The sequence below is a fragment of the Sinohyriopsis cumingii genome, chromosome 2 (assembly GCF_028554795.1).
Source record: "Sinohyriopsis cumingii isolate HCF-2022 chromosome 2, ASM2855479v2, whole genome shotgun sequence".
NCBI lineage: Eukaryota > Metazoa > Mollusca > Bivalvia > Unionida > Unionidae > Sinohyriopsis > Sinohyriopsis cumingii.
In genome coordinates, this window is record NC_142962.1 from 155,633,088 (window position 1) to 155,658,267 (window position 25,180).

Sequence of the window (25,180 nt, forward strand, 5' to 3'; positions counted from 1 at the left end):
TGATTTAAGCACACTGCTAACTAAAATTACTGCTCCCTTGTGTTAAAAAATCAGCCTGAATTAGTCTAAAGTACACTATACATAGCAGCTATTAAAATAGGGAAAATTAATTTTGCCAGACTAGACAATACCAGCTTCTGAAAGTGCAATGAATGAATTACCAAATATATAAAATGTAAAAAATGTTATCGGCTCTTTTTTATACAATTTACCTCTGAAGTTCAGGGAGTGAAAAGGACCAAGTAGAGCTAGCACTTTTTTGAAAGGTGCACGTCTGAAGTAAGGCCAAGCTGTATACTCTATAACCCATAGTACACCCATCAATCATACACCAAAAAAAAGGGAATTAAAGGTTCTTTGCATTATACCTAAGAAATACAAGGTCTTTTTTAAAGAGCCAGTATAACCAGTGAGGAAAGCCGGGGAAATTCTTTTTCTTTAAAATCCGAATGCAAAATACGAAACTGTAGAGTGCCTCCTATGATGGCAGACACATCCCAGGATATCATCAGACTGTGGAAGGACAAATGCATTTGTGACTGTGTCCTCAAAAATGAAGAGCTGGGTCACATAGAAGCCTCCTGTGAAGGAAGTGACAATGAAACTGAGGAGTAGGTTGTTGGGGATGATGACTGACAGGGTTGGCCAACTAACAACTGATAGGATTTGGGCAAATTGCTCTATGGGGAGACCACTCTAGTCCATTGTCTACCTTGGAAAGCAAATGACTAGCAATTTTGCTGGATGTAGTGGATGTCTGTTTTAGTTTGAAAGGGCTACATTGATCATAAGCAGATTTTCTCCTAATGTATTATCATCAGATTACATATCTGATGTCAAAATTTGTTCATAGTCTATGGATCCCTCCTATCTCTTTACTCCTTGAAATAGTGGTGCACTTAGAAAAGTGCATTAAGGGTCCATCCATTTAGTACGTACGCATAGAGGGGGAGTGGGGTAACCCAAATGCATACACTTGCGTATGGGGGGTCTACTGATAATGTATGCATAGGAAACGGGTGTGTGGGGTGAAACCTTGATAATAATTTGTCTAATATGTAACCTGTTCGACTGGGTTTAGTTGGCGTTTGAACTTTAGCGGACACTAGACAAACTTTTTAAAGTTATGCAGCTTATTTCTTTGATGCAGCCAGACATTCAATGCCAGTGGACTATATGTTTTATTAAACACATTAATATTATTAATCCTTATCTGCGTAGATTAAATATAGGACGTTCTATAGAATTGGGGGGGGGGGCCAAGTGTACATACGCAGGTGGGGGATTTATAAAAATGTATGCATGTGTTCAGGGGGTAGGGGTCAAGCTTTGCCAGAATTTTGCATATGTACTAAATGGGTGGCCCCTAACTCTTGGTGATTGTATGCATATAGGCATAAAGATTCAGTGGAACATTTGAAAGGATAACAAGTGTTCCCTGAAACTCTGTCTGAACTGCATCCATGTTTTGATGTAGCTTTGCTGTATCTGACTTAAAAAAAACTTTAACACATAACTTTAGAACTGTTGACACTGCTGACACTGTTGACACTGCTGCAGTCACCATTACTGCTGGAGATGTGACACATGCTAATGCTGGTGAAACAAAACCAACCTGTAAACGTTTTGACTGGCTCACACTCTATGCAATCAGACATCTATTATAGGAGTTCTCAAACATCATATCAACTTGTCTTTGATTTGTTTATCCATTAAACTGCCTAATAAACACCATAACAAATTAAAGTTCAGCAGTCACTAGGTGTAGTTTACAGATAACAGGCAATCAATAGTGATGTTGCCAACTAACATTAATTCATGACTAGGTAAAATTTACACACTGTTTCTTGATGGAGATGTTTCCAACTAAGATTATTTGCTCATTATGTTTGCTTTATTGTTGAAACACCTTATAGCCATAAAACACAAAAGAGGAGTGAAAGCTTATCTCCTGGACTTATTAAACACCATATAATTGAAAGATTGCCCCAGTGTCTGTACTACTGAAATTTCATGTCCTTTGCACCATATACTTTGTGTTGTAGTGTATCAGCAACTAAAAACAAGAACTTTAATTAACATCATACAAAACTAATTTGGGGACCATAATTGAAAGATTGCCCCAGTGTCTGTACTACTGAAATTTCATGTCCTTTGCACCATATACTTTGTGTTGTTGTGTATCAGCAACTAAAAACAAGAACTTTAATTAACATCTTGCAAAATTAATTTGGGAACCCGATCAAATAAAACTTCATGATCTGACTTTAGCAGAAATATCTGTTAATTAGGTGTAATGAACTTTCGAGGTAGTAAGTGAGCTTGTTGTCAATTAATAATTAATTTTTAAGAACATTATGAGTGGATCAAAATGCTGCTGGGTGAAATTCTTTAGTATGTATTTCTGAAAGAAAACATATTTTTCTTATACATAATTAGGTTATGACCAAAGTCAGTTAATCATGGAAGGATATTACTAATGTCAATCAAAACAAATCTGGAAATGAGAATGACACATTTTCCAATACATTTAATTATATCCATATTTTCTTTTGTATCACAAACTTTTATATCTCCTTTGAATCTTTTTATATTAAATCGGACAAATCTAAACCTGCTATGTTAATTTTCGAGAAAAAATGTTCAGCAGTAGCTACTGCAACTTCAGGATCCCTGATATATATATATATATATATATATATATATATATATATATATATATATATATTTTCAACATGACTAACACTTCGTGCCCCTGTGATGTTCATGGCCTCAGAAAATGCAATATTGATGGAAGATGGGCTATGTTTAATGGACAGAGTAATGGAGGGACTACCATAAATTCAACTGTCCCAAATGAGAGGATAGAAAACACTGAAACAAAAAAGAAGACTTTTGAGAATTGCAAGGGAAAATGATAACAGGAAACGTTGTATTAATATCTATGACACATTTATTGTCTTTTTTCATCTGATTTACACTGTAAAACTTTTTATGAATTATTCTTACTAAAACCGTCACTTTGCAAGAAATGTAAGATGAAAACTGGATAAAAGTATATGACATATATATTATATACAATATATCACAGTGTTGGTATAATTTATGTATAGGACAACTATTACAGAACTAAAATATGTTTTTGTTTGACGATTAATTTCAGTAATTTAACGACAATTTGCTGCAAAAGTATCATACTAAACAGAACAAATTTTGTTTTCAATTTGACCAAAAGTCATAATGTATATTCAGAAATTATATCAGTGTAACAAGTATGGGTCATATATCATATGTAAATACATAGTAAAATAATGAACATAAAGAACATAATAATAATGAAATGCATGATCAACAGTAGCACTTGAAAAAGTGCAATTAAGTTATAATGTAAATGTTGGCATGAGACATAGTTGTTAGAAGACAAAAAAACACTTTATTTTCCTTTATGAACAGGATAGAAAAATATCCAAAGAAGGTTATTAAGACCTATTATTATTACATCTGTGTAACATATCTCAGTTTAAGTTATATGACTATAGCTGTTTCAAAAGAAGTACTTTTTTAAAAAGTTTGCATTAAATAAATAACTGAATGTTTTACATAGCAATGCAAGAAGAAAAATGATACTTTTACATTCCATGTTGACATTTACATGCCATCCAAAAAATGTGTGACTTTACTTTTACTGTCAATCATAGTAAGAATATTAATCGCCAATTTTTGTGAATTTTGCCATAAAGACTCGAGGAATAATGATCAGTTAGTAGAAACATCAAGACAGCTTTTCCAATCCACCAGTACTAATCAACATGTCATTTCTGGTTAAAACTGATACCATGAAAATTAACTAATTTATGGAATCTTTTTGATTTTAATCTGTGCCTAAGAAGTTGTCTTTATTTCATTAATTTGTAGAATTGTCTGTTGTTATTTTCATCAACAACCAGCATACTACGATATGTATTTGCTGATAAGTTTTTATTAACTACAAAACCACACATAGTCAAATCTGCCATAATGTGATTGCAGATATAGATCGTGTGATTGCAGATATAGATCTATGCAATTTGTAAGGAGTAATCAGTAGAACAACAGAGACCTTTATCTTCTGGCACATTATGATGTGACTTGTCTTGAAGTTCATTAAACAATCTCTGTCTACATGTATATCACATTCAACCTGGAATAAAAACAGAAGTTCCTTTCAGTAAACAATGATTTTTAACCATTCTGATACTGACATTGGATTTGGAGGCCTCCACTATACAGACCTAAGGTCAACCACTGTGACTTGTTCCATGTCAACAAATTTAGTATGACTGCAATCCTGAAAAAGTCATAGAAAATCCTTTACTAGATTTATTGAAATCAAATTATTCCACTTCACAATAATTGTATTTCAACCTCTAACAATGCATTCAACATGCTCTGAACTGCTCGAGTGTTGGCACAAGGTAGTTTAAAAATTCAAAACTTTTGATGTATGATCACATACCTTTGTTCAAGCCAAATGAGGAACATAAGCAACAGTGATAATTCACCAGCAAAAATCACCCCATTTTTCATTACTCTCTAAACACAACCACCCACCCCACATGACCTAGTCTCTCCATTCCCTTGAAGAATGACCCCAGAGATCATTATCAAAATCCATTCCTTTGGAGAGTGTCCTAAATATTATTATCAAAATCCATTCCCTTGGACAGCAACTCTGAGATCACTATCAAAATCCTTTCCCTTGGAGTGTGACCCAGAGATCATTATCTAAAATTCATTCCCTTGGAGAGTGACCAAGAGGTCATTATCCAAAATCCATTCCCTTGGAGAATGACCCAGAGATCATAATCCCAAATCCATTCCCTTGTAGAGTGACCCAGAGATCATTATCTAAAATTCATTCCCTTAAAGAGTGACCCAGAGGTCATTATCCAAAATCCATTCCCTTGGAGAGTGACCCAGAGATCATTGTCAAAATCCATTCCCTTGGAGAGTGACCCAGAGATCATTATCTAAAATTCATTCCCTTAAAGAGTGACCCAGAGATCATTGTCAAAATCCATTCCCTTGGAGAGTGACCCAGAGATCATTATCTAAAATTCATTCCCTTAAAGAGTGACCCAGAGGTCATTATCCAAAATCCATTCCCTTGGACAGTGATCCAGAGATCATAATCCCAAATTCATTCCCTTGGAGAGTGACCCAGATATCATTGTCAAAATCCATTCCCTTGGAGAGTGACCCAGAGGTCATTATCCAAAATCCATTCCCTTGGAGAGTGACCCAGAGATCATAATCCCAAATCCATTACACAAACACGTTTTATACATGTTCCTGTTATGGTTTCATGTACATAGTTTAGTTGAAACATAACTGGAAATGTCATGCTAATTGGATGTTTGTACAGGTGACGTTTGAACCTCTTCACAAGGACCATAGGGTAGGGAAGCAGAAAATATAGCACATGGTTACTATAAGGACAACCAAAGCACCAAGTTTGTTTTAGGATGAATAGACAAATGGACCAACAGATGGAGGTCAGAGACTATTATGATATCCACAATCCTAAAACATGGGACTAATGAAGTGATAAATAAATAAATAAATAAATAAATAAATGAATAATAGGTATTTATTAGGTATACTTCCAGAATGAAATGTTTTTATTTTAACATGAGAAATCAAAGTATCTTATATCAGGTATATGATATGATTACAGGAAAAGTATTCATAGTTACAACTTTACTTAAGGTATCACACATTTAAAAAATAAGTAAAAAGTCCCTACTTTATATTGTGTGATCACTACTTCTGTCTCCATTGACCTGGTGAATTATGCATCACATCTAAAATGAACTCACATAACTAGATGTCTTTATATGAATTAATCATTTGGCTTCTGCTAAACAGACTGATGACACCGATTCATCATGCTCTTTCCTGGGTACATCAAAGATGGGGTAGAAATCATCACTGTTTCTGATCAATAAAAACCAATCAGACTGATAGTATCTATTGATACCATGGCAACAAGAAAGCTGAGAAATTCTTACCTCAAACAATGGAGGAATTTTTGTATGCTCATGAAATCCTCTCTGGGAACAGTTAGTTATTTCTGGCAATCCTTTATCAGGGGTTATCATGAAAACACCAATTCTACAAGCATAAAAATATAAAATTCATATATCAGTCACATCCTGTTAGAAAACACAAATAACATATGTACAACATATGGTAGTCCTTGCCTGATCTATATCGGATTGTCACTAACACTTCACTATGATATTCTCACCATAGTTGTTTACATGCTAGATGTACATGTACTTAAATTGGCCTAGATTTTGGTCTGTAACATCTTTTTTTAGAAAGATTTAGGTATAAAGTGAGTAAAATTATTGTTTTATATGTTACATTTTCTTGAAGATGGGATAATTTGCCAAAAAGTTTAGTTTCATTTTATAAATTTCTGACATAATTCTCTTTATCCTGAGTACATTTTCACTCATTTCTGATGGTTTTTTTTTTGAGAATATCCTTGTAGAAAATTGGTGCAATTATGTTGAAATAAATTGAGCTTTCTTAAGTCTTTGTGCCTGATATTCAACCGAACTTCACAGCCATAAAGGACTAATGGTATAAGAACTATTTTATACAAACAGACATAGGTAAGAGGATTAGCACAAACTTCATTTGTGTCAATCCCTACAAGAGAATAAAATAGTTTTCTGCCTTTAGTACAAGCCCTGTCAATTTATGTCAAACTTTTCATACTGGAGCTAACAGGGATTCCAACATGTTTGGTCTCATTTTCCACTTAAACTTCTCCCATTTTGTTTGTCTATTCTAGCTAAAAACTAATACACAACTTTTATTAATGCTGATGGTGAAGTTCCATTTTGGGAAGTATCTGTTAGATATATCAGAGTTCTATCACTGGCTCATGCTGGATTTCCAGATAGCATGGACCCAACAAGTAGCCCTAATTTTGAATCCTGTAATTCTTCTTGAACGTTGTTAATTTAAACACAGGATAAGAATGTTGATAAAACACCTCCCTGCCAAATGCCCTGTTCTATTGGAAACGGCTCAGATTTTGATTTGTTCATCAGGACAATGCTTTGTATATTTTAGTATAATTCCTTTATTACATGTAAAATGTTTCCATGTGTGCCAAGTTTTGTGAGTTTTATGAAAAGTTTGGCATGATTCACAGTGTCAAACATCTTTCAGTGTATCCCCTAGGGGTGCAAGACTGAGAGTCAAAAGTCTCCTTGGTCTCAAAACTGGGGGTCAGACTGATTAAAAAACAAACTTTGGTGTCAAAACTGAGGGAAAATTAAAAATTTGGGGGTCTCTGAAGTGCAAATGAGGGTAAAGAGAAACACTGTCATTTGGATATCTAAAAAAGCAGCAGACGCTCTTGATCCAAGTTCTAAAGTAGAAAGAATAGCTTTGTTTAGATTAATACTCAATACCTTTTGAAATCCCTGTCATTCGGTATTAAAGAAGTTATATACAGTACAATTACACCAACTAGTCAATCTTCTGAATAGGAACTTTTCACATCACTTGTATAATACAGGCAACACAGAAACAGCCTTATAATTGTCTGGGCCAGTTTTATATTTCCCTGAATATTTAAATACCACTTTTATCATGGGCACAAATAACCCTACTTTCCAATCACAAAGAATGTAATGCTAGTCTATTACTATGTTAGAAAGCATTGGGATTAATTATGTTCATCCCCACCACCACTGTAATGTAAATGTTCAATATGAATACCATCATTGAGCCATTACCCTGACATTGTAGATAGCATCCCATATATGGTATGCAACACATCTTGTTGTGATGTAAATAAGTATACCAAGTTTCTTCCCTTAAATTTAAACGGCTTATAATTATAAAGCAGAAGGAAAATGCAAGATACTGAGACATGACCTCATTGGCACCATGTTGGTCTGATTGACAGCATTTTGATTTAAGATGTACTGAATATCAAACATTGTTTTAATAAAAATCCAATGTTGATTTGCTTAATTCATTAAGAATTGGTGAGATTTTTGAGATGGTCACCATGAGGACATGTTGGATATGACTGGCACCATTTTCATCTAAGAATATCTACACATCAAAGGTCTTTCAGTGAAATCGATGTCAATATTACTCAGTGAAATCGATGTCAATATTACTCAGTGAAATCGATGTCAATATTACTCAGTGAAATCGATGTTAATATTACTCAGTGAAATCGATGTCAATATTACTCAGTGAAATCGATGTCAATATTACTCAGTGAAATCGATGTCAATATTACTCAGTGAAATCGATGTCAATATTACTCAGTGAAATCGATGTCAATATTACTCAGTGAAATCGATGTCAATACTACTCAGTGACATCGATGTCAATACTACTCAGTGAAATCAATGTCAATATTACTCAGTGAAATCGATGTCAATATTACTCAGTGAAATCGATGTCAATATTACTCAGTGAAATCGATGTCAAGACTACTCAGTGAAATCGATGTCAATACTACTCAGTGAAATCGATGTCAATACTGCTCAGTGAAATCGATGTCAATATTACTCAGTGAAATCGATGTCAATATTACTCAGTGAAATCGATGTCAAGACTACTCAGTGAAATCGATGTCAATACTACTCAGTGAAATCGATGTCAATACTACTCAGTGAAATCGATGTCAATATTACTCAGTGAAATCGATGTCAATATTACTCAGTGACATCAATGTCAATACTACTCAGTGAAATCGATGTCAATATTACTCAGTGAAATCGATGTCAATATTACTCAGTGAAATTGATGTCAATAATACTCAGTGGAATCGATGTCAATATTACTCAGTGAAATCGATGTCAATATTACTCAGTGAAATCGATGTCAATACTACTCAGTGAAATCGATGTCAATATTACTCAGTGAAATCGATGTCAATATTACTCAGTGAAATCGATGTCAATATTACTCAGTGACATCGATGTCAATATTACTCAGTGACATCGATGTCAATACTACTCAGTGACATCGATGTTAATATTACTCAGTGAAATCGATGTCAATAATACTCAGTGGAATCGATGTCAATAATACTCAGTGACATCGATGTCAATACTACTCAGTGAAATCGATGTTAATATTACTCAGTGAAATCGATGTCAATAATACTCAGTGGAATCGATGTCAATATTACTCAGTGAAATCGATGTCAATATTACTCAGTGACATCGATGTCAATACTACTCAGTGAAATCGATGTCAATATTACTCAGTGAAATCGATGTCAATAATACTCAGTGGAATCGATGTCAATAATACTCAGTGAAATCGATGTCAATATTACTCAGTGAAATCGATGTCAAGATTACTCAGTGAAATCGATGTTAATATTACTCAGTGAAATCGATGTCAATATTACTCAGTGACATCGATGTCAATATTACTCAGTGACATCGATGTCAATAATACTCAGTGAAATCGATGTCAATATTACTCAGTGAAATCGATGTCAATATTACTCAGTGAAATCGATGTCAATAATACTCAGTGGAATCGATGTCAATAATACTCAGTGAAATCGATGTCAATATTACTCAGTGAAATCGATGTCAAGATTACTCAGTGAAATCGATGTCAATATTACTCAGTGAAATCGATGTCAATATTACTCAGTGACATCGATGTCAATATTACTCAGTGACATCGATGTCAATATTACTCAGTGAAATCGATGTTAATATTACTCAGTGAAATCGATGTCAATATTACTCAGTGAAATCGATGTCAATACTACTCAGTGAAATCGATGTCAATAATACTCAGTGGAATCGATGTCAATATTATTCAGTGAAATCGATGTCAAGATTACTCAGTGAAATCGATGTTAATATTACTCAGTGAAATCGATGTCAATATTATTCAGTGAAATCGATGTCAAGATTACTCAGTGAAATCGATGTTAATATTACTCAGTGAAATCGATGTCAATATTACTCAGTGACATCGATGTCAATATTACTCAGTGAAATCGATGTCAATAATACTCAGTGAAATCGATGTCAATATTACTCAGTGAAATCGATGTCAATATTACTCAGTGAAATCGATGTCAATAATACTCAGTGGAATCGATGTCAATAATACTCAGTGAAATCGATGTCAATATTACTCAGTGAAATCGATGTCAAGATTACTCAGTGACATCGATGGTAATATTACTCAGTGAAATCGATGTCAATATTACTCAGTGACATCGATGTCAATACTACTCAGTGAAATCGATGTCAATATTACTCAGTGAAATCGATGTCAATATTACTCAGTGAAATTGATGTCAATAATACTCAGTGGAATCGATGTCAATATTACTCAGTGAAATCGATGTCAATATTACTCAGTGACATCGATGTCAATACTACTCAGTGAAATCGATGTCAATATTACTCAGTGAAATCGATGTCAATATTACTCAGTGAAATCGATGTCAATATTACTCAGTGACATCGATGTCAATATTACTCAGTGACATCGATGTCAATACTACTCAGTGACATCGATGTTAATATTACTCAGTGAAATCGATGTCAATAATACTCAGTGGAATCGATGTCAATAATACTCAGTGACATCGATGTCAATACTACTCAGTGAAATCGATGTTAATATTACTCAGTGAAATCGATGTCAATAATACTCAGTGGAATCGATGTCAATATTACTCAGTGAAATCGATGTCAATACTACTCAGTGAAATCGATGTCAATATTACTCAGTGAAATCGATGTCAATAATACTCAGTGGAATCGATGTCAATAATACTCAGTGAAATCGATGTCAATATTACTCAGTGAAATCGATGTCAAGATTACTCAGTGAAATCGATGTTAATATTACTCAGTGAAATCGATGTCAATATTACTCAGTGACATCGATGTCAATATTACTCAGTGACATCGATGTCAATAATACTCAGTGAAATCGATGTCAATATTACTCAGTGAAATCGATGTCAATATTACTCAGTGAAATCGATGTCAATAATACTCAGTGGAATCGATGTCAATAATACTCAGTGAAATCGATGTCAATATTACTCAGTGAAATCGATGTCAAGATTACTCAGTGAAATCGATGTCAAGATTACTCAGTGAAATCGATGTCAATATTACTCAGTGACATCGATGTCAATATTACTCAGTGACATCGATGTCAATATTACTCAGTGAAATCGATGTCAATATTACTCAGTGAAATCGATGTTAATATTACTCAGTGAAATCGATGTCAATATTACTCAGTGAAATCGATGTCAATACTACTCAGTGAAATCGATGTCAATAATACTCAGTGGAATCGATGTCAATATTATTCAGTGAAATCGATGTCAAGATTACTCAGTGAAATCGATGTTAATATTACTCAGTGAAATCGATGTCAATATTATTCAGTGAAATCGATGTCAAGATTACTCAGTGAAATCGATGTTAATATTACTCAGTGAAATCGATGTCAATATTACTCAGTGACATCGATGTCAATATTACTCAGTGAAATCGATGTCAATAATACTCAGTGAAATCGATGTCAATATTACTCAGTGAAATCGATGTCAATATTACTCAGTGAAATCGATGTCAATAATACTCAGTGGAATCGATGTCAATAATACTCAGTGAAATCGATGTCAATATTACTCAGTGAAATCGATGTCAAGATTACTCAGTGAAATCGATGGTAATATTACTCAGTGAAATCGATGTCAATATTACTCAGTGACATCGATGTCAATATTACTCAGTGAAATCGATGTCAATATTACTCAGTGAAATCGATGTCAATATTACTCAGTGAAATCGATGTCAATATTACTCAGTGAAATCGATGTCAATACTACTCAGTGACATCGATGTCAATACTACTCAGTGAAATCGATGTCAATATTACTCAGTGAAATCGATGTCAATATTACTCAGTGAAATTGATGTCAATATTACTCAGTGAAATCGATGTCAATATTACTCAGTGAAATCGATGTCAAGACTACTCAGTGAAATCGATGTCAATACTACTCAGTGAAATCGATGTCAATACTACTCAGTGAAATCGATGTCAATATTACTCAGTGAAATCGATGTCAATATTACTCAGTGAAATCGATGTCAAGACTACTCAGTGAAATCGATGTCAATACTACTCAGTGAAATCGATGTCAATACTACTCAGTGAAATCGATGTCAATATTACTCAGTGAAATCGATGTCAATAATACTCAGTGAAATCGATGTCAATATTACTCAGTGGAATCGATGTCAATAATACTCAGTGAAATCGATGTCAATATTACTCAGTGAAATCGATGTCAATATTACTCAGTAAAATTGATGTCAATATTACTCAGTGAAATCGATGTCAATATTACTATCTGCTGGAATAAATAGCAATAAGAGTTATTTGATGGCCAACATGGCAGCAATATTGGAGGTTAATTTACACCATTTTTATTTAGGACCAACAATATATTACAAAAATGTTTTAATGAAGAAGAAAAACCCATGTTTATATGAAAATTTGTCAGAAAGTAGCAAAAACAATATTTCAAGATATATGGCTACCCTGACAGCCATGATGGCTGCTACATCAGCACTATCTAGGACCACCAACATATAAAAAGTCTTTTTTAAGTGAAACACACTATTAATGGCTGCACACTACATTTTCATACTTGGTATTGGGGTTAATTTTGAAAGAAAAGGAATTTCCCAGGTTTTCCTCATTGGTCATCCTGGCTATGTTAAAAAGATCTTGTATATAGATACTGTTAAAAAACTTTCAATCCCCTTTTCTGGTGTATGATAGACAAGTGTCATTGAGATTATACAGTACACAACTTGATCTTACTTCACATGTGCACCTATTAAAAAAAATGCTAATTCTGCTTTGTCATTTTCACGTCTTGGACTTCAAAGGTAAATTGTTTTTTTTTTAAAAAAAACTAAGTTGATGACATTTTATTTTTACTTTTTATACATTTTGTAACACATTTAAGGCACTTTAGGAAATTGGTATTCAAAATTTATTTTCCCTATTTTAATAACATTTTGTGTACTTTGTTCAGGCTTCAAGTACATGGAAGCAGCTATTTTGCTGTGTGCTTTGATCATTTAGAATTTCCACAAGAACAATAAGTAAAGAAATTTCAGTTATACTCATTTACAGATACATATCCATCATTGTGTAAAAAATAAATCCACAAAATTTGGTACCCATGAATATAAACTTTATACCCATACCACAAAAATAAAGTTCTGTTTCACAGTAATTGGAAGCCTTCTACTAAACATTCAAATTAATCAGATTAGAAGGAGAAGTGATAAAGATAACCATTTTTATGAAAACAATGGACAATCTGACATTCACCAGACAACAGGCTATCTCATAAACTCCTAAGATCTTTGACCAGTTGAACTAAAAGTGATTTGTTGAAACTGAAGAAAATGGTTGCTTCCACCAAGTCATGATTTTGTAACTTTAAAACAAAATATGTGGCTTTTAATGCTGGATTTTTTCCCCAATTTCAGAAAATGTAAAATTACTCATTGTGGGCAGGAGAGCACACTATGGCAATTGCCTCTGGCATCAAAAGCTGGTAAGGAAGATGAGTGTGTAGATCTACACTTGACAGGAATGCCGTCTGCGAAGGATGGGTCTGAAATCATAAGGCAAAAATTAGCTCCAACATTACTCAGATTGCAAGGACCTACTACAGATATCTGCCTTCAAGTTGGGGGTCCAACTGCAAACAACACAGACTCGGACCTGTTTACATATAATGTATTAGCAGATCAGAGTCTGTGGAGTCTGTCCTATTTATTAATCCTAACTGCATCGACCTAGATCTACTGATGCATTATGTAATGGCAGGTCTGGATCTATGCATCCAACTTACACGAGAATATATGTATTGTTCTCATTTACCATACTTATCAATGTATGATGCACTGTTATGAACAGCAATGAAATTTGTCATTGCAAACTGTATCAGCAGATAAGTGTCTACCCTGTCCATATAATACTGCAATTCTCTGCCAACTTCATCCCACTTCCAGTGTTCATGAGACCGCAGATAACTATCATCCTCCATCTTAGTGAAAATATTGTTTCCCATGATGCACCTTGCATATGTACAGCTTCTAATCAGCCACTGTATTTCCAGTGGAAGTTCCCAAACAAGCTAGTATGGGAATGATATCATTGGTGTGAATGACATCTCTAATTGGCAAAGATTTTACTAGTTATTGGCCAAAACTATTCGCTTGCCAATTTAGGCTACATACAAGTGAAATAATGACCAGAAATCTGCAGAATGCTATGTCTCATGTGTATTCTCCATAACTTGCAAAGTCATTAAACAGGCATGAGATTGAAAAATTTCAAAATTCCCAAAGTGTCAGTGAAATCTTCTGACACTATGTGTTCCTGTATAAAAATCCTTCCATTCCATTATCATTTTGGAACTAGGAACTATTTTCACTGATTAATCAGGAGTAAAAATTCCTGAAATCAGAGATTTCATATTAGGATTCTTGTGTCTAAATTAACTGTGAAAAGTTGGTCTCTGTGACCTTCTTCACATGGTAAGCAGTATCCTTCATGACGAACACACCACACCCATCAATTTTCATGACTGAATTTGCAAGAATGTCGGTGAAAGTGATTATATTGACTAATTAGCTTGCACATTTTATGACAGAACCTGGTCTTTAGGGTTTGTTATACATGAGACTGGGATACAATTCAAAGAGACATGACCTTATAGGGGACAAGGTTTGACATGTTTATGGCTGAGTCTTATTCCTTGAGGGTTATGGCCTTGAATTTTTCCACATGCAAAGGAAAATTCTATTCTTGTCCACAAAATATACACTAGATTTCAGCCAACAAAATAAATGTAAAGAATAAAAAGACACTGAACAGTATGAATGTATATGTATGTATGCAAATGATATTTGGCAAAAAGAGTGATTTAGTACAAGGAAGAATTTGTTCTTGTTGTTGTTATGGGGTTTAACACCATTTCTCAGCACAGGATAGGCTATACAAGGCAGCCAGTATAAGTGGTGAAAGAAGAATCTGGGAAAACATGGGGAAAGAACTACCGACCCACAGGAAGCTACTAGCAAGCATTCTCATGTACCCACATTGGCTGAGACCAAGACTCAAATTCATACAGAGGTGAGATTGCAGTGATCCATAACGGTGAGTGCTTTAGACCACTCAGCCACTCTGGGCCCTGGGAAGAATTTGGAACAAACCTGTCTAAAGACTGAGAAATTACTGTACATGTATTTAAACTGTTTTAAATGAATTTCTGAAGAGTTATATTTCAAAACATAGGTTAAAATAAAAAAGCAAAGTCTTATGGGTGTTCCATTTTGTCAAGTGGAGAATATTTTTTCCTTATGGATACCTGCATGAACAGGCAATTTTAAATAATTTAATTTTTATTGTGATAAGATTTAGGCAAGGTATTTTTTCTACAAGTAGCCAATGGAATATTGTAAGTTGAAGCCATAAAAAAATAACTTTTTTCACCCTTATCTCTATTCATCTTCATGTCAACTAAACTTCAGTGGTTGTGTTTTAACATCAGCTAAACTTCAGTGGCTGTGTTTTAACATCAGCTAAACTTCAGTGGCTTTGTTTTAACATCAGCTAAACTTCAGTGGCTGTGTTTTAACATCAGCTAAACTTCAGTGGCTGTGATTTAAATCAGCTAAACTTCAGTGGCTGTGTTTTAGCATCAGCTAAACTTCAGTGGCTTTGTTTTAACATCAGCTAAACTACAGTGGCTGTCATTTAAATCAGCTAAACTTCAGTGGCTGTGTTTTAGCATCAGCTAAACTTCAGTGGCTGTGTGTTAATGTCACCTAAACTTCAGTGGCTTTGTTTTAACATCAGCTAAACTTCAGTGGCTGTGTTTTAACATCAGCTAAACTTCAGTGGCTGTGTTGTAACATCAGCTAAACTTCAGTGGCTGTGTGCTAATGTCACCTAAACTTCAGTGGTTGTGTTTTAACATCAGCCAAACTTCAGTGGCTGTGTTGTAACATCAGCTAAACTCCAGTGGCTGTGTTGTAACATCAGCTAAACTCCAGTGGCTGTGTGTTAATGTCACCTAAACTTCAGTGGAGTGTGTTTTAACATCAGCTGAACTTCTGTGACTGTGTGTTAATGTCACCTAAACTTCAGTGGTTGTGTTTTAACATCAGTTAAACTTAAGTGGCTGTGTTTTAACATCAGCTAAACTTCAGTGGCTGTATTTTAACATCAGATAAGCTTCAGTGGTTGTGTTTTAACATCAGCTAAACTTCAGTGGCTGTGTTTTAATATCTGCTAAACTTCAGTGACTGTGTGTTAATGTCACCTGAACTTCAGTGGCTTTGTCTTAACATCGCTAAACTTCAGTGGCTGTGTGTTAATGTCATCTAAACTTCAGTGGCTTTGTTTCAACATCATCTAAACTTCAGTGGCTGTGTGTTAATGTCACCTAAACTTCAGTGGCTGTATTTTAACATCAGCTAAACTTATCTGGCTGTGTTTAACATCAACTAAACTTCAGTGGCTGTATTTTAATATCAGCTAAGCCTCAGTGGTTGTGTTTTAAGTGGTTGTGTTTTAACATAAGCTAATTTTCAGTCACTCTGTTTTAACACTGAAACTCCAAGAGACTGCAAACACGTAATGATGATCAATATACAGTAAACAAAACAAGTCAACATTATAAGCAAGTCTGATGTCAGGAATGAAGCACCCTAATGTGCATTTCCAAACTTTTAATGGACTATGGAAAATATACTGTGCTGCTTGAAGTTTGAGGATCAGTCTAGTAAGTGCCCCATACAACCACTATAAATAAATAGCTCCATAACATGTGGTCAGAGGATTAAATGCAAGACTCAGAATCAAGGATTTCTTAAAAAAAGAATGATTACAATTATAATGGGATATCACACATTCTTTGGTACAGTTGGTGGGGCAAATGGACAAAGGGGCATTAAATAAAGGGCAAAAGGATACAGGCAGAGGGGCAAACTGACAGCAAATTAAGGGCAAAATGGAAGGCATTACAACCAATCATCCAATATAATGGCAATATCAGTTATTCATTAAATGGTATAAAGTACCAGAAAATGCATAAAAATAAACAATACTGACATGGTGAATAACTAAGCCCTGCTCACATTTTGAAATAGTTTCTAAGTTAAAGTAATAGTTGTGACAGTTTCTAAATAAATAAAACTCCATCAATAACCAGCATGTGTTATTGTTAATACAACTGCCTCTAAAACATAGCTTAAAGTGAAACCTGTAAAACCAAAGTTATTCCACATTCTTCTCAAGTATGAAGAAATTTTGCAGGTCCTGAGAATAAGTGATAAATAAAATGTTTCAAAATAATGAAATTAATTTTTTCTGCTTTACCGACAACTGTTTTATCCATGTTTTGTTTCCAAGGGTGTTTGAAATATATGAATTTTCACTGCATGTGCTAATTGTTTCAATACTTACATGAATCCAACCCAGAGACAAGAGGTCATGTGTAGTCTGGTAATCAAAGATTGCCTCTTCATTTTCAGCTGAAAATGTATCTGATGTGCCGTGCTGCTTTGGAACAATTAAGTGAGTGATGTGGAAAGCATGATGTTTCTGCAATGATTTTTAACAAGAAATATTCACTGTAAACTTATATTTAAATTTTCCACACAAATATTAAAATTCATAGAAAACAAAACTTTGATCCCAAAATTGCAATTAATTAAGTGGAGAGACTGTTGATCAGCCAATGTGGGACTATTTTATTTAAACTGCTGTGGATGGGATGCATCACTGCATCTTCCTAGATTAAAACAGACTTAGCCTTATACTGCAGTGAATGGAATGTATTGCTTTGTCTTTCTGTATTAATACAGAATTAGCCTTGTTATATGACAGTGAGTGGACTGTATTACACTATCATCTGATATTCATATAAAAGTACCCATGTTTATACTTTAGGGATGGAATGTATCACTGTATCTTCCTAAATTAATAGAGTATTACTCTTATATATACTGCATTAGATGTGAAGCATTATGGTGTCTTTCTATATTAACATGAAAAAGTGGAATTCCATAATCAACTGTCCGACACTTTAAACATATAGCATTTATGAGCAGACAGAAGTGAAAATAATAAACAAGTATAAAACAGTAGTCCTGCAACTGTGACACCCACTAATACTGCCAAGATGTCAAAGATTTTGCAATTTAACAACCTTGTTTTGCGCAAAACTTTCCCAAATCTTTATGGAGTCAAAATTTTGGGTCTCCAGATTGCTAGTGAAATTTAACATTTAGAATTCATGCTGGAAAAACATACTAGATTTTACCAATACACTAAGCCGTCACATACCAGTGTCCCTGCCAGAATGCCCCCTGTCTCAATATTCTTGTCTGTATTCTCTTGTGCTAGGACTAGGAACTTCTTCATGGTATCTTGTGGGATGAACACATCCTTTAGACCATATCTGTTGGCCCCTGAAACTCCTGTACTCAAGAAATGATCTGGACTAGGCTTGGTACCTCTGTCTACATGGGGAAGAATTGGACTGCTGGAATGAAAAGTGTACACTTCGCTGACATTACCATTATCTGAAGGCTCAAAAAGCAAAGTGCAAAACTTGAGCTCTTGTTGTACATGTCATACAACCTATATAATCATACTTGTGCAGAACTTCCAATTTCTTTTCCCCTTCTGTGTACATAGTTTGTCTATTATTGATCTAAAGGATAAAGAAGCAAAGTACATGGCATAGGCTCTTGTCTTATATTTGTTATTAAAACACAATATGCATTGATATTCTGAAGAACCTAAAACCTCTCCAACCAAAAAGGGGTGCTATGGGTATGGCACAAAATACATATGAAACAAAATGATGTACAATAACAGTCAATAATAAAACTGATGTTTGAAATAATGAACCTAATGTGTGTATAGAAACCAATTTAAAAAGAATGTACATGATACTTGTAAAATGCACAGTGCCAACTAAGTAAGGTTAAAGAGACATGTACATAGATCTGTGAACAGCATTAAGCTGTGTAATTGATAAAAACAAGCCACCCAGCAGAACTTGAACAGTTTCTGAATTTTGAGCCATACACTAAGGGTGAAGTTGCACCAAAAATGCATTTAATGATAGTTAATGAATTCAAACTGTACTATAGAAGAAATTGTTACTATATACACAAAACTAAATTGTTACCCATGTACACAAAACTAAAGTGTTACCTATAAACATATGACTAAATTATCACCTGTAAACAAATGACTAAATTGTTATTAAGCCAACCTTTAATTTAGCTAGAAAGTAAAACCCATTAACCCTGAGCTTAACTATTTATAAACCTTTAACACTGACCTTAAACCTTGGGTGTGGATGGGCATACATGGATGTATGGACAAGTACATGCATACCAATGTGATTGATGGGCATACATGGATGTATGAACAAGTACATGTATGCCAATGTGATCGATGGGCATACATGGATGTATGGACAAGTACATGTAGCCAATGTGATTGATGGGCATACATGGATGTATGGACAAGTACATGTATGCCAATGTGATTGATGGGCATACATGGATGTATGGACAAGTACATGTAGCCAGTGTGATTGATGGGCATACATGGATGTATGGACAAGTACATGTATGCCAATGTGATTGATGGGCATACATGGATGTATGGACAAGTACATGTAGCCAGTGTGATTGATGGGCATACAGGAGTGTATGGACAAGTACATGTATGCCAATGTGATTGATGGGCATACATGGATGTATGGACAAGTACATGTACGCCAATGTGATCGATGGGCATTGGGCATACATGAGTGTATGGACAAGTACATGTATGCCAATGCGATCGCTAATGAAGATTCTGACAGGGTAATACCAGACCAGACAGCATAGACCCAGATCTACTTTCCAATGATGCATCAGCAAATGAACAGTTTGAACTAATTATTTTACTTATGATTTGAAGAGAATGGACCTAGATGTGCTGACACATCATATGATGTTAAATCTGGTTCTGTGCTGTTTGTCTTTGGGTGTGTATTACTTATGGATAAATACAGTTAGTTACCTGGTTGGAGATATGTCAGAAATGACTAGATTCCGTTTCAATTCCCTATCTGGAATCTGTGGAATATTATGACCCACTAAATTCTTTTCTATTTTTGATCTTGTACCAAGGTCATTATGTACAATATCCACTGTTCCTGAGGAAACCTGTCCTCTTTGATTGTTAAGTCCACTATTGAGGGAATCGTCCACTGGGGTGGGCACAAGAATTATGTCATTCTTTCTGCGTCTCCTCTCCTGTTCTTGAAGCTCTCTATACCTTTCCTCTTGCTCATGTAACAATTTTTGGTCAGTCTCTTTGCGTAACCTTGCCAATTCTTCTTCATGCTTTTTCCTCTCCTCTTCATTTAGTTGCTGAATTCGTAAATTTTCTTCTGCTAATTTTTTCTGGAATCAAAATGTAAAAAAAATTGATAAATCATATAATCAGAATTGTCAAAACAATTTTTTTTGTTTATTAATAAATAAAAAAGGAAGCAATTACTAATTTCTGCTTTACATTTTCTTTCTTTTAGCGATTATATTGCTATAGGCACCCCTCCCCACCAGTTGTCACCTACACTACACAGCCAGTTTTCTCAGCACAAACTAGTTGTGTGAAAAAGTACCCTCATGGGTAGCCACCCCTTTGATGTGGCATACAGACAGTATATTAGTCCAAAAATGTCAATCCCCTCACAAGCAGCCACAATTTATCTAGTACATGTTCAAAACCAATATTTATCTCATATGGTAAGGTCACTAATCTGATTATCTCTACTGACATATGTCGTAAACTAAGTAACTGAAAAGAGTGAAAACCAACAAGTTTAGTAAAATTCCAAATAATTTATTTCCCTAGAATACAAAGTGAAAATTTAAAAAGAACTTATAGCATTGTGAATTAAATCCCAAACAGTCCAAAAAGTTCTATCATAAATCCAAATATATGAAGGTTCAATTGAATTCCAGTGGTGTTCCAAATAAACTCCAATAATGAACGTGTTGATGTGCCTGTAGTCTTGAATGTGTTCATATGCAAATGGCCTGGAATGTGGTCATGTGTTAACAGTCAATTGATATATCACAATAATATAATCCAAAATGTCCTTGTCTGAATTCACTATAATTCCAAATTAATGTTTTAGTTCAGGAATATTATAGAGAACTTTGTAATTCCATACAAAATAAAAACTAAACACAACAATAAGACTCATTCTGTTTCTGATGTTAAGGCAAGAATAAATAATTCTAATGGAAACAAGATTAAATACCCCACTACTTGACCTTGGTTGCAATTACCATTTTCTGGAAATACTCTGTCAACTTAATGGGAAATTTCCATTCTGGAAGTTTCTAAGTTTGGAATCAACTCAGCATATTTTAACTCAAACAAAAGTAACATGTTTACAATTAATAATGATCTCAATATTTAATCCACAATCATAGAGAAATATTTGCTATGTATTATGTTGTTCACAAAATAAATGCTACTTGTCAGGTACACCATTTACTTGATTTTGGACAAAGATCAAGTACAAAATACAGATACACATAACATACAATCACTGAAAAAAAAGCCAACAAACAATACAAATTAAACATACATAACAACAGGAAAAAGCAACTTTGATTAGTGCTATTGCTAGATGGAGTTCTTTGGCTAACTTCTGCATGGGATATAACAAAACCTGATACTATCCAAATATGTGTTCAAAAATGTGGATTTTTTTATGTAAGAAGACCTCAGTGTAACAATACAAGAGGATGTCTGATTGCTCATAGTATGCGCCAGTCAAAACCTTTGATCCACTTCATATGTCTAGCAAATGAGTTTTAGGACATCTGGTCATGACATAAAAATAACATCAGCAAGGTTACGTGCAAGTGACAAGTAAATTGCTCAAAAAAATATACCAAACTACATTAGTATCTCCAGGGAGAAGCAACCAAAACCTTTTAATTTTATAATGGACAAACTTAGAAACTCAGTCTGGCCCTGCAAACTAACCAGATTAAAATTCAGAAAATAACAAGACAGGATCTGACACAATAAGTGGAAACAAAGGTGTCCAGATTATCTAGGCTCAACTGTACAGCATACTAATATTAGGGGTGAAATGATACACCTCTGCTGCATATCAATATGATTCACAACCTTTGTACAAAATAAGATGCATTATCAATACACATATCAACTTGATGGGTTTTTAATCTCTTTAAGGTCTCTCAATGGTAGGTGGTGCCATTGTATGTGTTGACATAACAGTTCAATTTCTAGCATGCATGCCTTTCTCATCCTTGACAACATAAAATAAATACTTCCACACAGATTACTTGTTATTGTCAGATAACAGAGATTTTTATTCAGCCTTTTGCTTCATAACTATTTAGAGTTTGAAAGCCAATACTTTTGATTTGAAAATGTATATCCCAGCCCAATCATATCAAGTCAATAAAAACAAAATTTTTAAGGTGCCAACATCAAAATGCATACCTCTTTTTCACTTCTTTTTTTCTCTATTTCTGTGAATTTGACCTTCAATAGAGCCTTCAGATTCTCTGCTATAGGGAATACTTCCTTTACTTTCTGAAAATTTGAACAAAACATTTTTCTTAATTCATATAATGTCATATTTTGTCACACATCAACTTTAAATTAAGACATAACTGGGATATCAATTAATATTGAAGGATGTTCATTTATAAAATTCTGGAATATTTAACTTTTTGAAAAACCATTTTTTACAAACCTTATATTCCAAGCATTAGAAATTTATCCATGATTTTATAGATTGGTGTACACTTTCATGAACTAATCTTCTGAAAATGTATCCCCAAGTAAGTGTCACTGCACAGAAATGTATCCCCACATAAGTGTCACTGCACACAAATGTATCCTCAAGTGTCATTGCACAGAAATGTATCCCCAAATGTCACTGCACAGAAATGTATCTCCAAGTGTCACTGCACAGAAATATATTCCCAAGTAAGTGTCATTGCACAGGAATGTATCCCCAAGTAAATTTCATTGCACAAAAATATATCCCCAAGTGTCACTGCACAGAAATGTATCCCCAAGTAAGTGTCACTGACATGAAATGTATCCCCAAGTAAGTATCATTGCACAGAAATGTATCCCTAGTAAGTGTCATTGCACAGAAATATATCCCCAAGTGTCATTGCACATAAATATATCCCCAAGTATGTGCACTGCACAGAAATGTATCCCCAAGTAAATGTCATTGCACAGAAATATATCCCCAAGTAAGTGTTACTGCACAGAAATGTATCCCAAGTAAGTGTCATTGCACAGAAATATATCCCCAGTAAGTGTCATTGCACAGAAATGTATACCCAAGTAAGTGTCAATGCGCATCAATTTATACCCAAGTGTCACTGCATAGAAAAGTATCCCCAGTAAGTGTCATTGCACAGAAATGTATAACCAGTGTCATTGCACAGAAATGTATCCCCAGTAGGTGTCAATGCACAGAAATTTATACCCAGGTGTCACTGCATAGAAATGTATCCCAAAGTGTTACTGCATAGAAAAGTATCCCAGTGTGTCATTGCATAGAAAAGCACTGTCATTAAAAGTAAAATGTATCCCAAAGTAAGTGTCACTGCATAGAAAGGACTGTCAATAACAGTAAACTGTATCCCAAAGTAAGTGTCATTGCATACAAATGTATCCCCAATGAAGTGTCATTCCAAAGAAAAGTACTGTCACAAACAGCTTATAAAAAAAGTGATGACTGAAAAATTTTCACAAATTGAAGATCACATCAAACTCTTATCAAATACATAAAGAAAGGATTTGTTGGCTAATGTGATATAATTATTGAGACTGCATTGACTTCCACAACAGATAATGTGTTGATTTATAACAGGTCATTTTCTTTCACAAATCTGTTATCATAATTATTAAAATTGCTATTTTTCTTCATAATTGTTATAACATACACAAGTCACAACCATGTCATGTTACATCTAATTCTCAGAGTTCACAGCATTGAGACGCATGAATGTAAACTTTAATGTCATATTGATGAGATCAAAATGTAATAATTATTTCAATTCGAGCTGTGCAGTAAACATTTTATGAATGTACAAGGGAATCAAACTCAGAACCTCATAGTTACAAAGTGAATATCTCAAGCACTGCATTTATCATGCATGTGGCATAAGAACCATTAATCATTAATGTGAAAAATACTTTGTAGCTGCATTTGATTTATAGCACTGAAAACATAGGATCTTACAATAAAGCTTATTTGCAGTCTTCAAAATAAGCACTAGTCCAAAGCCCAAGGCCAGTGTTTTTACTTGGCTCAACAAAATTCTAAATTCAAATGCCCGCTGGGCCAATATATAATCCTAGAAATAAAAACAAATAAAACATGCAAATGCAAGCAAAACATATCGTTAAAAAACTATCATCCTTTCACTGTATATGAACTGTTAAGCACCTAACTCAAATAATCCAGTTTTTATATTCTACCTCACTCTGTTCACTACATTAATGCCTGAAAGCTGAGTAAATTAAAATGCATCAGACTGGAAATTACATTATCGGTATTATCATGGGAATAATTCAGCATCATCAAGTAGTGAATGGAGAGAGAGGTGGAAAAATAACAACTGAATTTTTGTGGGTAATTATTTTCTTACATTTGGGCATGAAAAGATGGAGTTTGAGAAATATTTTAAATGTGCAATGGAGTATATACAAGTAAACTGTTTACATTTAAGTGATTCCTCTTCCATTTTGAGTTTTCAATACTAATCTGGATAGGGTCAGTGCATTTAGTATGTATGCATAGAGGGTCCTGGGTTAACCCGCCAAATGCATATTCTTGCATATGGGGGGGTCTACTGATAATGTACGTATGCAGAGGAAATGGGGGTGGGGTGAAACCTCAACATTAATTTGTCCAATACATAACCTGTTCAATTGGGTTCAGTTGGCATATTAATTTTAGCAG

General features: G+C 34.3%; 1 protein-coding gene across 5 annotated transcripts in view; it reads right to left on the bottom strand.

Moving 5' to 3' along the window:
• Nucleotides 1-2,930: 2,930 nt before the first annotated feature.
• The window catches only part of LOC149806164 (STAM-binding protein-like), a 42,687-nt gene continuing 20,437 nt past the window's right edge, over nt 2,931-25,180 (bottom strand). For all 5 annotated transcript variants that reach the window (XM_089951070.1, XM_089951072.1, XM_089951074.1 and 2 more), the window contains 7 exons: nt 22,690-22,782; nt 20,215-20,600; nt 18,475-18,673; nt 17,593-17,730; nt 13,617-13,729; nt 6,051-6,153; nt 2,931-4,327 (listed from right to left, as the gene is read on the bottom strand). In XM_089951070.1, coding sequence (XP_089807196.1) covers nt 4,262-4,327; nt 6,051-6,153; nt 13,617-13,729; nt 17,593-17,730; nt 18,475-18,673; nt 20,215-20,600; nt 22,690-22,782 — 1,098 coding nt within the window. In that variant the 3' untranslated portion in view covers nt 2,931-4,261. The remainder of the gene's footprint in view (nt 4,328-6,050; nt 6,154-13,616; nt 13,730-17,592; nt 17,731-18,474; nt 18,674-20,214; nt 20,601-22,689; nt 22,783-25,180) is intronic.